The sequence below is a fragment of the Pseudopodoces humilis genome, chromosome 2 (assembly GCF_049639895.1).
Source record: "Pseudopodoces humilis isolate 2021_Gansu_Grassland_sample_001 chromosome 2, ASM4963989v1, whole genome shotgun sequence".
Taxonomy (NCBI): Eukaryota; Metazoa; Chordata; class Aves; order Passeriformes; family Paridae; genus Pseudopodoces; species Pseudopodoces humilis.
Window position 1 is genome coordinate 64034850 of NC_142201.1, and position 13024 is coordinate 64047873.

Consider the following 13024-nt stretch of genomic DNA (forward strand, 5'->3'; position numbering starts at 1 on the left):
AAGTTGAAGGCTTTAGCTATATCACAAATAAAAAACTCTGCAGAAGTAGCTGAACTGCAAGCAGCCCAAACCACAGGCATCTGATGTTGCTTCTATCAGTAAGTTCTGCTGAAGAAGCTTTGAGCTCAGTCTTTGTGGCTGTGCTTTGTGTCACAGGAGTGCACCAGCCTCTTCAGCACCAGTGAACTTGTAGCCTGTAAACTGCTTTGCCCCAGAGTTCTCATGTGTTTCAGTCTCTTGAGTATTCTATAGCACTCTGCAACATGAGTTATCCACATGCCCCAGTATAGCCCTGAGGAGGAAGCATTAAGATTGCCTTGACTTTGATTTCAACATTTTGGAAAGGGGATAAAAGTACAGCTTAAGTTAAAATGAAAAAAACTAATATTGTGATGTTCCTGACCATAAACAAAAAACACCATCTGCTTTACTCGCCTATATTTGCAGTTACCTCAGTGAGTTGTCAATAAACAGGGAGCAATTATGTCTGCTAACTTTTAGTTGGGTTGCTCATTTATCTGATGGTATGAGCTGTTTAAATTATGGCATTCAAATGGTTCAGAATTAAGCTATTTTAAGTAATTTTGGTTTTGATCTAAAATGGAAAAAAAAAATTGGGATAGTTTTGCATATTATGTTTTTGCTTCTGAAATAATTAAATCACTTTTCTCTTGTCTCTGTTCACACATGCTACCCTGCTAGTAAGGGCCCATCCTGAAGAGGTGTGATCATACAGCTCAGTGTTTAGAAATCAAATGATAAGGAAAATGCTACAAATGGCCTAAAATGAATGTTGTTACATGTTTGGGAGCATATGCATGTCAATCCTGATTGTTCAAGCTATGCTTATGGCTTTCAATGGGATTTAAAATGTCAGTTTAGGGGTGTTGTTTCCTCTGTGAGACTGAAAAAGGATTCTCTGGGGAACAATCAGCTTTGAATGACTCATCTGGGGCCAGGGTGATTACTGGTAGGGAGGAAGATTGGGTGAAATGAAGCTAGAGCCAGATCTTCACAGATATTCTAGATAACAGATGCCCACAAAAAACAACCCTGTAATTAATGCAGCTGTATATCAAACTCCTAAATTACTTATAAAAAAGCACCTCTCATATTTTATTCAAATAACAAGCAAACAGCCTTGTCCTTTGAGAGGGTTGTCCTCTGCTACTACAGCCTTCAGAAATGGTTTAGTCTGAAATGCTGTGCTTTGATTGTCAAAATAATTTGTGAAAAATACTCTTGGGGGACAATTTTAGGGTTTGGGAGCTGAAATGCTTCTACTGTGGTTTTGAGGTTATCCAGCTCAACAGGGCTCAGCCTGTACTGAAGGACAGTGTGAAGAAGGGTGTGATGAGGTTTCTACACAGTTTGGAGACCTCACCTGGAGTTTTTGCTTATTTATTATGCTGGTGTTTGAGATCTGAACAGTAGATGAGCCCCAAAACAGCAGAGAAGCAGCAATATCTGCCTTCTGGCTTTATAGCATCATAGGTTGGAAAAGATCTCTTAAGATCGAGTCCAACCATTAACTCAGCATGCTCCATCCACCACTAAACTGCATCCTTATGTGCCACATCTATATGTTCTTTAAATGCCACCAAGGAGGGGGACCCTACCACCCCTCTGGGTAGCCTGTTCCAGTGTTTGGCAACTCTTCTGGTGAAGTAAGTTTTTCCTCATATGTAATCTAAGCCTCCCCTAGCACAACTTGAGGCCATTTATTATACTGTTGGTTGGTTCTTGATAGAAGAGACTAATCCTCACTTTGCTACAACCTCCTTTCAGGCAGGTGTAGAGAGTGTTAAGATCTCCCCCGAGCCTCATTTTCTTCAGGCTATACCTCAGCTGCTCCTCACAGGACTCACTTTATCTTCCTGTCTTGTTTGTGGGTTTTTCAATCTCTGGTGGCAGATTCACGCAAATTATTTCGTTTGTATTTAGTGGGGTCTAAGACCAGCTGGGCCAAGTACATCCCAGACAGAGGATGGCCACAGAATACCATCCAGTTACATCAGAGACACAAGACTTGGTGTTTGTAAACATCCTTTCCTCACCAGCGTAACTAACTCCCGGAAGACTCTTGTACAGGGGATTTCTCCTGTCATCCTGCCTCCCTCTTCAGCATTTTGTGTGAGCCCTGCAGCTTCAAGGTACACTGCTGTCTCATCTGTGAGGGGATCAGAGCTTCCCTCTAAGGGGATGGATCCCCAGAGAGAGAGACCCAAGAAAATGAACACAGAACATCTAATTGGTAAGCTTTGTTTTGTGTGTGCGAGTGAGTCTTTTCTCAGTAATATTAAAAAGGTGCAGAACTAGCCAAACAGAAAACATATGTTTGATCTGCATTTGATGTCCAACATAGACTGGAGATGAAAACTCAGAATCTGCCACTGTAAGTGACAGCATGTTGCCTCATGCTGCCCTGCCAGGATGCATCAGCATCTACTTTCTGACCCCATGGACAAAAGACTGATTCAACTATTGATACAATTCTGTATGGAGGGATGGGCTGGAGAAAGAAAAATAGGATCTAGTTAGGGAAGGCAGAAGAATTTTTCAGCCTGTAGTAGAAAGCAGGAAGGTACATGGTGGTTTAAGAGGCTGAGTCTACTCCATCTTTTTTGTTGCTATAGGAGACTTGGGAGATTTTTGCCCACACTGCAATTTTAATTTGCTTTCCAAATGTGAAACTCACATCATGAGTTTGTTTACCGAATATGTTTGTGATGAATCCTAATGAATGTATCAAGAAAAAATGAAGTGAGTCTTATTCCAGCACTTGGAGCTTTTCCACAACTGCTGAGTACACCGCATTTTGTGGTGCATTGCAGCTCCTGCTTTGCTCTGGACTAGAGTCAAGTGAGGTTTTTGGTGATTATGACTATTATAATCCATATACAGGGATAGCAAACCAAGGTCAGTGATGAATGAAGTTGTGGCTGGTTCTTCCCTATTGTTTTTTTTCTAGATACTTTCATTTGTTGTGTGGTTATGTGGTTTGAAACTTCGGGGTAATCAGAGATATCTGTGGTGGTTTGGGGGAGTTCAGAGTTTCATTCAGAGGCATATTTTCATATTCTCCTTTCCTAATTGTAACCTACATTATTACCTGGTATCAGGATCTCTAGGACAGTTCTTGTGGAGAAGGATTCAAATGTACTTTTTCGAGTTTTGGATGCATGCTTTTTGCCCATGATGGTTAGGGATGATATCTTGACCCTTAACTCTTCTCAGCTTCTTGAGTATCAGTCTGCTGAGTGCTGGTATTTTTCCCATCTATTCCCTGTCTGTGGACTGTGTAATTCCCACCAGGCATCTTCACAGTGGGCTCAGGTGGATGGTAGATAATGCTACAACACAAAAATGCTTTTGAGGAGGTTCTTCTAAAACAAATTTGTCACTGGAGAAAAAGATCTTCAGGTATTTTCTATATGCTGGTCATTTATGTGAAATTAAGAGAGAGATTAAAATGTTGAGTTCTTCTGAACAAAACATCCCTTCATTATTAATTTACTTAGATTTCAGATTAAGAATTATGAATGATGCCTAATGTGTGACTTTCCTTGATCTTTTTCCACTCACTAAAGGACACTAGACTGCTGGTACTTTAGGTACCTGTCCGTAGCCTGACACACCACTAGAATAATGTGAAGTACTCTGTATGGAGAACAGGTAGCCATGAAAGGGTTAAAGAGTTCCACACTAAGTACTAATAACCCTGTTTTTATACACACAGCCTTAAGGTTTGCACAGTAATTTGCTTAGGGAAGCTCCTCAAATCAATTTTACCACTGATTGCAGAGTGCCTGATGATACCTGGTAAAACAACCAGGGATTTAAAACTGCTGTTTTTTGGGAAGGGTGAGGAGGAAAGCTGGGCTCCCAGGGCACCAGTTCTGTGCCCAGCTCTCGGGGAGACCTGAACCCAGGCCCTTCTGAATGTAAAGGTGTTTACATGTGAGTAATTAAATCTGCATCAGGGCCTCAGAAGTAGAGTGGGCAAAGCTGCAGGTAGCCAAGGGCTGGAGGTAACAGCCAGGTGTGCAGCAGCCAATGCCAGCTGGCACAGCCCAACCATGCACAGGCACCCAGGAGAGGGGCAGGGGCTTCAGGAGGCTGTGCTGTGTGTCCTCCTTCCCCAGCATTGCTGGGAATGTTCTAACAGACAGTCAGTCCTGTTCAGCTGCTCTGCCAGCTTGTGCCTTACAGATCAGGGATCCTCATGCTGGTCCTGACAAGCTGATTTTATTCTCACACAGTACAAATGGAATTGTTACCTATTTGTCATTTCTGTCTGCATGTGAGTTTTATTTAGTATCAGAAATTTCCAGTGCTGTCCTACACCTTCAGAATAACTTACCTTACTACAGTCTTCACTTCAGGCAGTAAAATAATGAAATTAGTTTTATATTTGCTTTATTTCATTAGAATGAAATTTTGGGATGAGTTGAGCTGAACGCATGGAGACAACTGCTTTAAATGCAGAAGCATGCATTTTGACAAGCACTAATTTTGAAGTTTATGGTCCAGTGAATGGACTGGTCCATGAATATTCCACAAAATATTCATCTAAAGAAAGCAGGTGTTCCCCTCATTTACCTTGTTACTTGTTTCATACAAATTAAACTCTGCCCCACCTGACAGTTTCATACTCATGGTTACTCCACCCATTCGTTTATTTCTCCTTCACAGCCCCCAGGTTCGGTAATATCTTTCATTTTTGTCTTTTTTCCTATTGCAAAAGGTATTTTCTGAACCCTTTCTAACTTTCTGTGCAGAAGGGCCTTAGAGTTGAATGTTTGATTAGGTCTTTTATGGCTTTCTTTGAGCAATGGGAGGAAGGAAGAGGGAGTGAGTTTCTGTGGACTTTATGCTCCCATATGATTGCACTGGGCTAGACGTACATCCCTGGGATAACTCTTCAATTTTACATTCATTGCTCTTCTTCCTTATATTTTTTATAGCTGACAGGCAGGAAGGAAATGGTGTCTGTGGCTGGATCCTGGTTTCCCTTTCATTCCTGCTGGTGCTTATTACCTTTCCTATTTCCATCTGGGCATGTATTAAGGTAAGCTAGCAGGATTTGAGGCACATGAAGAATGCTCTACTATCATTGCTGTTACTTTTTTACTGATTTGGTTAGACAAGGCACCTCACATTCATGTTTTGGGACTCATAAGGGGCTTTAGCAAAGATGTGCTCTGGAAATGAGATCCACACCGATCACAGAACACAAATGTTCTGTGTTGCTACAGCTTCCTCACTTAATTTCTTACAGTCCCAACATTTACCATCAGTTAATCTTCCAGTTCAGCATCAGCTGGATGACAGGCCTTCAGTAGTTGTGATGCACTAAATGAAGTAGTTTAGATTACCTGAGGTGAGAGCCCCTTTGTCTACAACTCCTCTGAGTGTGCTGGTGATGTTGAGAGAGTTCTGGGGTGTCCTTTTTTAGATCACTGTTAATTCTTCCATAAGTGATCTGTTTTGTTTCCAAGGATAGGGGCCGAGTTTTTACAGCAAATCATGAGTCAAGTAGATGTGAAGAAAATGATTTGCAGCTTTGTTGCTTCTTACATTATTTGTACTTCCTTCACATTTTAATATGGGTGCCAAAGATTAAAGGACCAGGAAGTGAGAATAGAATTAGTTGTAAAATTCTGAATTTAAAATATTTTCCTAGGTTGTCAGAGAGTATGAACGTGCTGTTGTATTTCGTCTGGGACGTATTCTGCCTAAGAAAGCAAAGGGACCAGGTGAATACATGCGGTTGTACTCTGTTAAAGTCCTCTGGGTTTGTTTATGTTATTACAATGTGCTCAGATCACATAGAGAATTGCAGAGGTTCCATGAAATCCTTCTTCATAGCGTAGAGGGGAATGAAAAGGTCCTCTCTAGTGCAGTTCTTTTACCTGCAGACTGTTTGTTTTTCTGAACGGAAGATACAGCTACCCTTCTGTTATAGCACAGAAGTTTGAGTACCTTGACACCATGACTTGACTTTGCTGTTGAGTAATTTAGACAACACAGGGTTGGGTTCATGCTGCAGACACTGTCAGGGGACTGCAGGGAGGTTTAAATTCAGTGTTCAGGTTTGCCATGGTATTTTTTGAGTGACTATGGCCTCTCTCCTTGCACCTCACTTCCAAAACAGCTTGTTGCTGCCCGCTCCTTAGCTGTCCTCTGCTCTGATAATGGTAAATGTGTCAGGGCAGGGACACTCAGCAGCTACAATGAGTCTGTAACAGTCCCCTAGGACCAGCTTACAAGTCACAAACCAAATCCAGCTACAGGAGGAGTTTGCATTGCTGCAGTTAGCACCGCTGGGCAGTGAAATGGGAAAACTGGAAGTTGAAATAACAGGGAAAAGTTCTGTTCAGGTACTGTCCTTCCTCTTGAATAGCAGTCATGTGGTCCAAAGAGCAGCTAGGCCTGGTACAGGGCTCTTCTGTGTCACTCTGGGTACCAAAGCAAGGTGCTGAGATTACAATAGAAGATTAGAAGTTTTGTCCAGTCTCCCCCTCCAGTGAAGGAGATTTGTGGGGACTTCTTCACAGGTTTTGTCACATCTTGGGACAACGTTCCTCACAGGTGGTGGTGCAGGAATCTGGACCTGGGTGATGTATTTCCTGAGGACATGTACTGAACCATACACAGCTTGTGATTTAAAAAGGGAAAATTAAAGTCATGAAAGGAATTTTTGCCAAAAGTCTCATGGCAGACTTCAGACAAGAGTTTCAAGCTGCCCATTTCCAGACCAGAGTCCTAGGTCATTAAGCTCTAATGAGTTCACATTATTTTCAGATATCTGTACTTCCCTCTGCTATTTGAAAATGCAAATCACTGTTGTCATGTCTTGTAAGCAGAACGACAGGTGCAATGATAAGACAGGGTGTTATCCCCCATCCTATGGGTATTTCCATCTGTTTATTTCCTCTAGGATACATGGAGCTGGACTTCAGTTTCAGAGGTGTTTCATTTAATAATTTTTATTTTTCAGGAATGATCCTTGTACTTCCATGTACAGATACATTTATCAAGGTTGATCTTAGGACAGTTACCTGTAAGATTCCTCCACAAGAGGTAACTTCTCTGGCTGCCATCTAAGACAGGAAGAAAAGATGCAACAGTTTCATGGCACAATCAATGTTTTGTAATTTTGCCACACTGAGCTACCATAGTATACCATACTTAGCTGCTTTGCTGTTCCTTCTGGATTTCAAGCTACTTACAAAACAACTTCTTGCCCAAAGAAGTTATGGGTGCTCCAATCCCTGGAAGTGTTCAAGGCCAGGTTGGAGGGGGCTCTGAGCAGCCTGGTCTAGGGGAAGGTGTAGCTGGCCATCTGAGTGGGGGTGGAACTGAGTGACCTTTAAGGTTCCTTCCAACCCAGACCATTCTGTGGTTGTCCTAATGAAAATCTGCAGATGCATCATTGCAGGTCAAGCTGGTGTTCAGAAGTGTGATTTCAAAAATAAGGGAAGTGTGAATGAGAGACAGGGAGGACAAGAGAGTAGAGGGCTACAAAATTCCCAGTTGTAAATTAATGTCCTAATAAAATTGGATCTGACATGGAGAGCCATCTACATGTGTCTGAAAAGACAAAATACCCATGGGTAACAAATCCCATTAAATTAACAGGAATTAGCAGACAATCTCCCACAAAACAGGTCCAAGCAGGAATGGATGGAGGAAGCAAGATACATCCAAGCAGGATATATCTTCAGGCATTTTGCTGGGAAATTTTGACTGAAAAATTTAATCTGAAGAATCAGTTGTTAAGCAATCCTGTTCTGATCAAGTTTTAGTTCTGTGTGGCCTCAGCCCCATGGCAGAACAATTATTCTGCTTATGGAGCTGGCATTGCTGTCCCCTTCCTTAAACAAAGAGCAGAGGGAGAAGATGCAGCTCCAAGACCCTTTGGGTCCTCAGAATTTCCTACTGTATTCCCCAGGAGATGTTTTTTTTGGCTATTGCTTTTCTGTAAACAGAAAGAACCTTTTCTAAGACTACAGGGTGCAGGGGTGTGTGGTGTGAAATGAAAAATGCCTACCCCAAAATGTGAGCTGGAAGGAAGATAGTTGCAGAACTTGGGTTGTGTAAGACTTAGCAGCTTTTGGCCAGGCTTCTACAGCAGCTGGCAGGGTTTTTGTGATGCATTCACTTGCAGCCAAAAGATGCTGAGGAAGGAAGTTATAGTGGAGCATCATCAGTTCTCCACTGAGGCCAGCTGCCCTCTGAAGCACAGGTAGCTTGTCTAAAAAAGGATGACAACTCTTCTATGAATGTTTAAATATTTCTTTCAGTTTCTTCGCAAAAATTCCTTTTTGTTTTTAATTTGTTTGTGTTTCTTACAAATATGTTGTTTAGGGGAAGTAGCACAGATCTTTCAAGCTGCATGAAATGCATAAACTCATTAATAGACCTTTCAACAAGACAGGAAGAGGATAGCCATGATTTATTATTGCAAAAGAAATTAATTCAAATTATGAGATTCACTTACTATTGAAGCAGTTTTTTAGAGGGTATGTAAAGCATTTTCCCCCCCAGTTTTAACTTTGTTGATGCTGGACAGCTCTCTTGAAGTAATTTCTTCAGGGAATGACAAAGAAATCAAAAAAAAATTCTTAGTTTCTTTGAATTATCTGTGCCTTTTACTCACTAAGGGTTAAAAAATAATATTCCCCTTCCTAGGCAAAGGATGTGTTGTTGGATCTTTCTGTGACTGTGTGCATTTCTCAAATGCAGATTCTCACGAGAGATGCTGTTACTGCCCAGGTGGATGGGGTGGTGCACTACAGGATCCACAGTGCTGTCAGTGCTGTTGCCAACGTCACTGATGTCCACTCTGCCACCTTGCTCCTGGCACAGACAACCCTGAGAAATGTTCTGGGTACACAGAGCTTGGCTCAGCTCCTGGCAGGTCAAGAGGAGATTGCACACAGTGTCCAGGTAAACCTTTTGGCACTCAAAATTCACAAGCACGAGAACGTCTTCTGGGGAGTAGCAAATTAGAAATAATCTCTTTTTCTTTACTCAACTAGGATAACAAAATTTCCCTTTATGGGTTTTTTTTTTCAGTTATACATCTCATTGCTTTGAGTCAGAAAGAGTTACTCTAAAGGTATTTCTCCAGGCTTTTGTATAAAAAAATTCTCTATCAAAAAGCAATTAAAATTCTCAAATTATCCAGTGACTTTAAAAAAATCATCTTAGCCCTTGCACAGAGGCAGCTGCAAGCATGCAGAAAGAGGACTGCTGCTTGGCTGCTTGTGGGAAGCGCTGTCTCAAGCAGACCCTTGATTGAGGCAAGACTTGTATCTCCTGTCACTACAACTAAGTACAAAATGGAGCTGTTGTATGCTTTAAAATGCCATCTGCTTTCTTTTTTTTCTTTTTTTTTTTTTTCTTTTTTTTGGCAGCCAAGGAGAGAAAAACCAACACCCAATTTACTAATTTCAGTCAGAGACAAGGCATAGTCAGATGAAAGAGAGACTACCCTCTGCAGCCAGGAGAGTGGCCATGGGCAGAGACAGGACCATGGTGGTGGTGTGGCTTGCAGGAGTGCCCAGGAGCTGGAGCACAGATGAGTTTGCCAGTGCTGCAGGGCTGTCCTGTGTCTCACCCATACTTTTACCATGTACTTTTACCAGTACTTTTACCATGCTCTGCTGTTTAAGGAAATTGCTCTAGTGTTTCTTTGTGAAAAGGAGAAGTTTAGTAAGTGCCCACCTAAGGAAAGGATGGGGATCATAATTTAGGAGGCAGGAGACACTGGTTTTGACCAGCAAGTGTTTCCTGAGGCTGTGGTACCCATTGTGCACACACCATGCTGGGTGCTGGTGCTCCTGGAGCATCCCTCTTTCTGCTGTGCAGGTGTGCCCTATCCTTCTGTCCAAGCAGGGTACACCACATGGCTTTCTCCCTGCCAGCATTGTTGTGCTCTTCCTGTGTTGTTTGTTCCCAAGACTACCCTTGGCAGTGCCACGGAGCAGTGGGGAGTCAAAGTGGGCCGTGTGGAGATCAAAGACATCTGGATCCCCGTGGCCATGCAGAGGGCAATGGCAGCTGAAGCAGAGGCTGCTCGAGAGACAAAAGCTAAGGTGAGACCCATGACAGAGTCCACCTCCAAGCTTTCATTTCCTTGTCATAGAACCACTGAATTGTTTAGGATGGACAAGACCTCCCAGATCACCAAATCCAACTCTTAAACCCAACTCTGCTGAGTCCACCACTAAACCATGTCCCTGAGTACCACATCTATATACCCTTTAAATGACCACCAGGGTTAGTGACTTCACCACTTCCCTGGACATCCTCTTCCAATGCTTGACAACCTAATTTTTCTCCTAGTATCTGATGTGAACCTCCCCTGGGGCAACTTAAAGGCTATTTCCTCTTGTCCTGTAGTTCCAGGAGTCCAAGTTAGTTTGTTTTCTCTCCATTATAAAGCTGGATTTTCACCACTATGGGCAGCATTTCCACTCCATTTCCATTTCTGTTCCTTTGCAGGTTGTGGCAGCTGAAGGAGAAATGAATGCTTCCAAAGCTCTCCAGAAGGCCTCCATGGTGCTGTCCGAGTCTCCAGCAGCTCTACCTCTGCGTTACCTGCAAATGTTAACAGCTGTGGCAGCACAGAATAATTCCACCATTGCCTTCCCTCTCCCTATAAATATGTCTGGAGGTTTGGGGCAGAAAAGTACAGGGGGATAGAGAATGTTCTATGCTAGCTCCTAGGCCAGAGATATTTAAAGGTTTTCCTAGGAAGCAAGGGGGTCCTGATTGGCAGAGTTAAAGTAGAAGCATGTTTGGGTCCTCTGTCCCCAAAATAAGAGTAAAGTAAATATAATAATCACGCACAGCTCCCACGTTGAGACTGCATTTGCATAGTTTAGACACCAAGCAGTTCCAGCTTAGACTCACCTGGAAGAAAATATATAAAATGGACATTAGACCTAATATAAAATTTTAATGATGTTTTCACCACACTTTACAGAGTTTTGGGTGTTGCAATTATTTGATGATTTGTCTGCTAGGCAAGAACCTCTGAGTTGTTGATGTACTCCACACAGCAGAAGGGTCAGATGTTATTTAACTCAAGCCCTGTGGAGTGGAAAGGAAGGCTCTAAACCTTAGAGGTATTCTTTCATAAATATTGGCATAATTACTGGGTAATGGGTATGTCAGTGGAACAGCCTATTCTTTATCTTACATTAATAGAAATTAATACTTGCTTTATTGACTTCAGCCATATTTTGCCATATCACTGACTTTTATATAAGCTGCGTAATAAAGTAAAGAGAATGTATGACCAGGCATTAAAATCACATTTCATAAATGTGAAAGCTGGGGCAAACCTCAAAGTCATCTGTCAATTTAAGTGTCTGTCTTACACCCTCAGAAGGTTTCTTTGCATATGCCATGAAGTTACATATGCAGCTTTTCCTGAAATGAGCCTTCCCTACCCTCCATCCATGCGGTGCTTGACAGCTGAGAGGAAGATGTTGCTGATATTCAGGTTCAGCTGATGCTAAATTTGACTTTGCAGCCTTCAGAGATAACTGTTCAGTTCACAGTTCAGGCACACAGCAATGAACTGTAATCTGTGAATCTGAAATTAATTGTGATGGATCTGTTTTGGTAGGTGCTGATGGAGTGTAATGTCTTAGCAGCATGAACACCACTGTTGCCCTTTCTAGCAGTAGGGTCCTTTGACTCCAAATTAACCACCCCAGTACTGACCTACTACTTATCATGTCATTGACAAAGGCCCTTCTTATTTTACCACAGTGTAGCACAAGCAGTCCAGGTGGCAAATGTTTGTGCTCAGTCGCTGCTGGCACAAATAGTGCTATGAGCATCTGAGGATGGTGACCTACCCACTTCTTCTCTGCTTCAGACATGACTGCCAAATGGCATTTTGCTGGCAAGCTAAAGAAGAAAAAACTGGTAGTTGAAAATCATCAGCTTATCAGTGTTACCAAAACATTTTCCACAGACTTTTCCTTATCCTAAGAAAAGAGCAATTTTGAGTTAAAACCCTAGAAAAAGAAAAGCTTGAAAGACACGTGGCTACAGAGTGCAGTTAAAAGCAGTTCTGTGCCCTCAGAGAGCTCCCAGCCTAAGAAGCCTGTGGAAGGCTCCCAAGTCCAGCACAGGACATGCTCAGTGTACCACTGCCAGTTCCATCTTTAGAAGTGTATGGAATCCAGCCATGGATTGGTCATGGGGTCAGCAGGACTCACAATTACAACCAGAAACCAGCTGATGTGTTGAAGCGTGAGTGTTAGTATCTCTTCTCTTTGAGCAGCAGTGTAATACAGATAAGCACATGAACACCCAATTTTCTTTTTGACCCACAAAAATGTCTTGGCCTTTTTTCGAATAATTTTTTTCTTGCCCAGGGCTGCAGGAATTAATCAGGCAATGCACAATGTGTTTTTCTTTTGACTCTCTGCAGATAATTCCACTGTTGTATAATATCTCAAGGAGACGAAAACTCCTACTCTCTCTTTCCCAGTGTCAGGTGCAATAAACACAATAACTAGTAGAGGAACTGCATTTTTCTTGTATTACCCACGTACACATCCACAAGAGGATACACTAATCAGTGAAACAGCAATGCAAGCAGCCCTGCAATGTTCCAGGTGCCACTGGGATGCACAGGCTTTGCAGGGAGAATTCTGGCAGAAGGCGAGCTGCAGTCCCACAGCGAGATGTGGAAGTCAGAGCCATCTTTCAGACATGGCACAGGCTGTCAGAGGTGCTCAGGAAGTCCTGCAGGTGGGCACAGCTCTGCCGGCGCAGAGTGCTGCGGCACTCACTGTCCTCTGGAATTTTCTCCACCCAGGTTTGTGCATCAAGTAAGTATTGCATCCTGAGTGAAGATGGGACAGGTAAAGGTTAGTGGTAATTCCTGACATGGAGCCATGGGAGAGTGTAATCCCTGAGCTGCTGCATCCCTCCACAGAGGCATCTGAAATCAAGAGTTATACTGGCCAAGAAACTTGCCTGAAACTTG

At 42.6% G+C, this 13024-nt stretch overlaps 2 protein-coding genes across 2 annotated transcripts in view; one reads left to right on the forward strand and one right to left on the reverse strand.

Annotated features, from left to right (window-relative positions):
• The first annotated feature begins 2202 nt into the window (after positions 1-2202).
• STOML3 (stomatin like 3) lies at positions 2203-12449 on the forward strand. Its single transcript, XM_005516326.2, has 7 exons — positions 2203-2254; positions 4968-5071; positions 5687-5759; positions 7004-7086; positions 8752-8955; positions 9972-10106; positions 10516-12449. The coding sequence occupies exons 1-7, from the start codon at positions 2203-2205 to the stop codon at positions 10714-10716; spliced, it is 852 nt and encodes a 283-aa protein (XP_005516383.2). The 3' UTR covers positions 10717-12449.
• Positions 12450-12553: 104 nt separating this feature from the next.
• Positions 12554-13024, reverse strand: part of LOC102114525 (complement C4-A) — a 39699-nt gene continuing 39228 nt past the window's right edge. Inside the window, exon 41 of the mRNA XM_005516325.3 lies at positions 12554-12880. Within this exon, the coding sequence (XP_005516382.2) occupies positions 12742-12880 (139 nt within the window). The 3' untranslated portion in view covers positions 12554-12741. The remainder of the gene's footprint in view (positions 12881-13024) is intronic.

Coding starts and splice junctions, on each gene's coding strand:
- STOML3 (XM_005516326.2), top strand. CDS start 2,203: ATGGATCCCCAGAGAGAGAGACCCAAGAAAATGAACACAGAACATCTA. Junction 5,072..5,686: donor CCATCTGGGCATGTATTAAG/GTAAGCTAGCAG, acceptor ATATTTTCCTAG/GTTGTCAGAGAGTATGAACG. Junction 8,956..9,971: donor AGATTGCACACAGTGTCCAG/GTAAACCTTTTG, acceptor TTTGTTCCCAAG/ACTACCCTTGGCAGTGCCAC.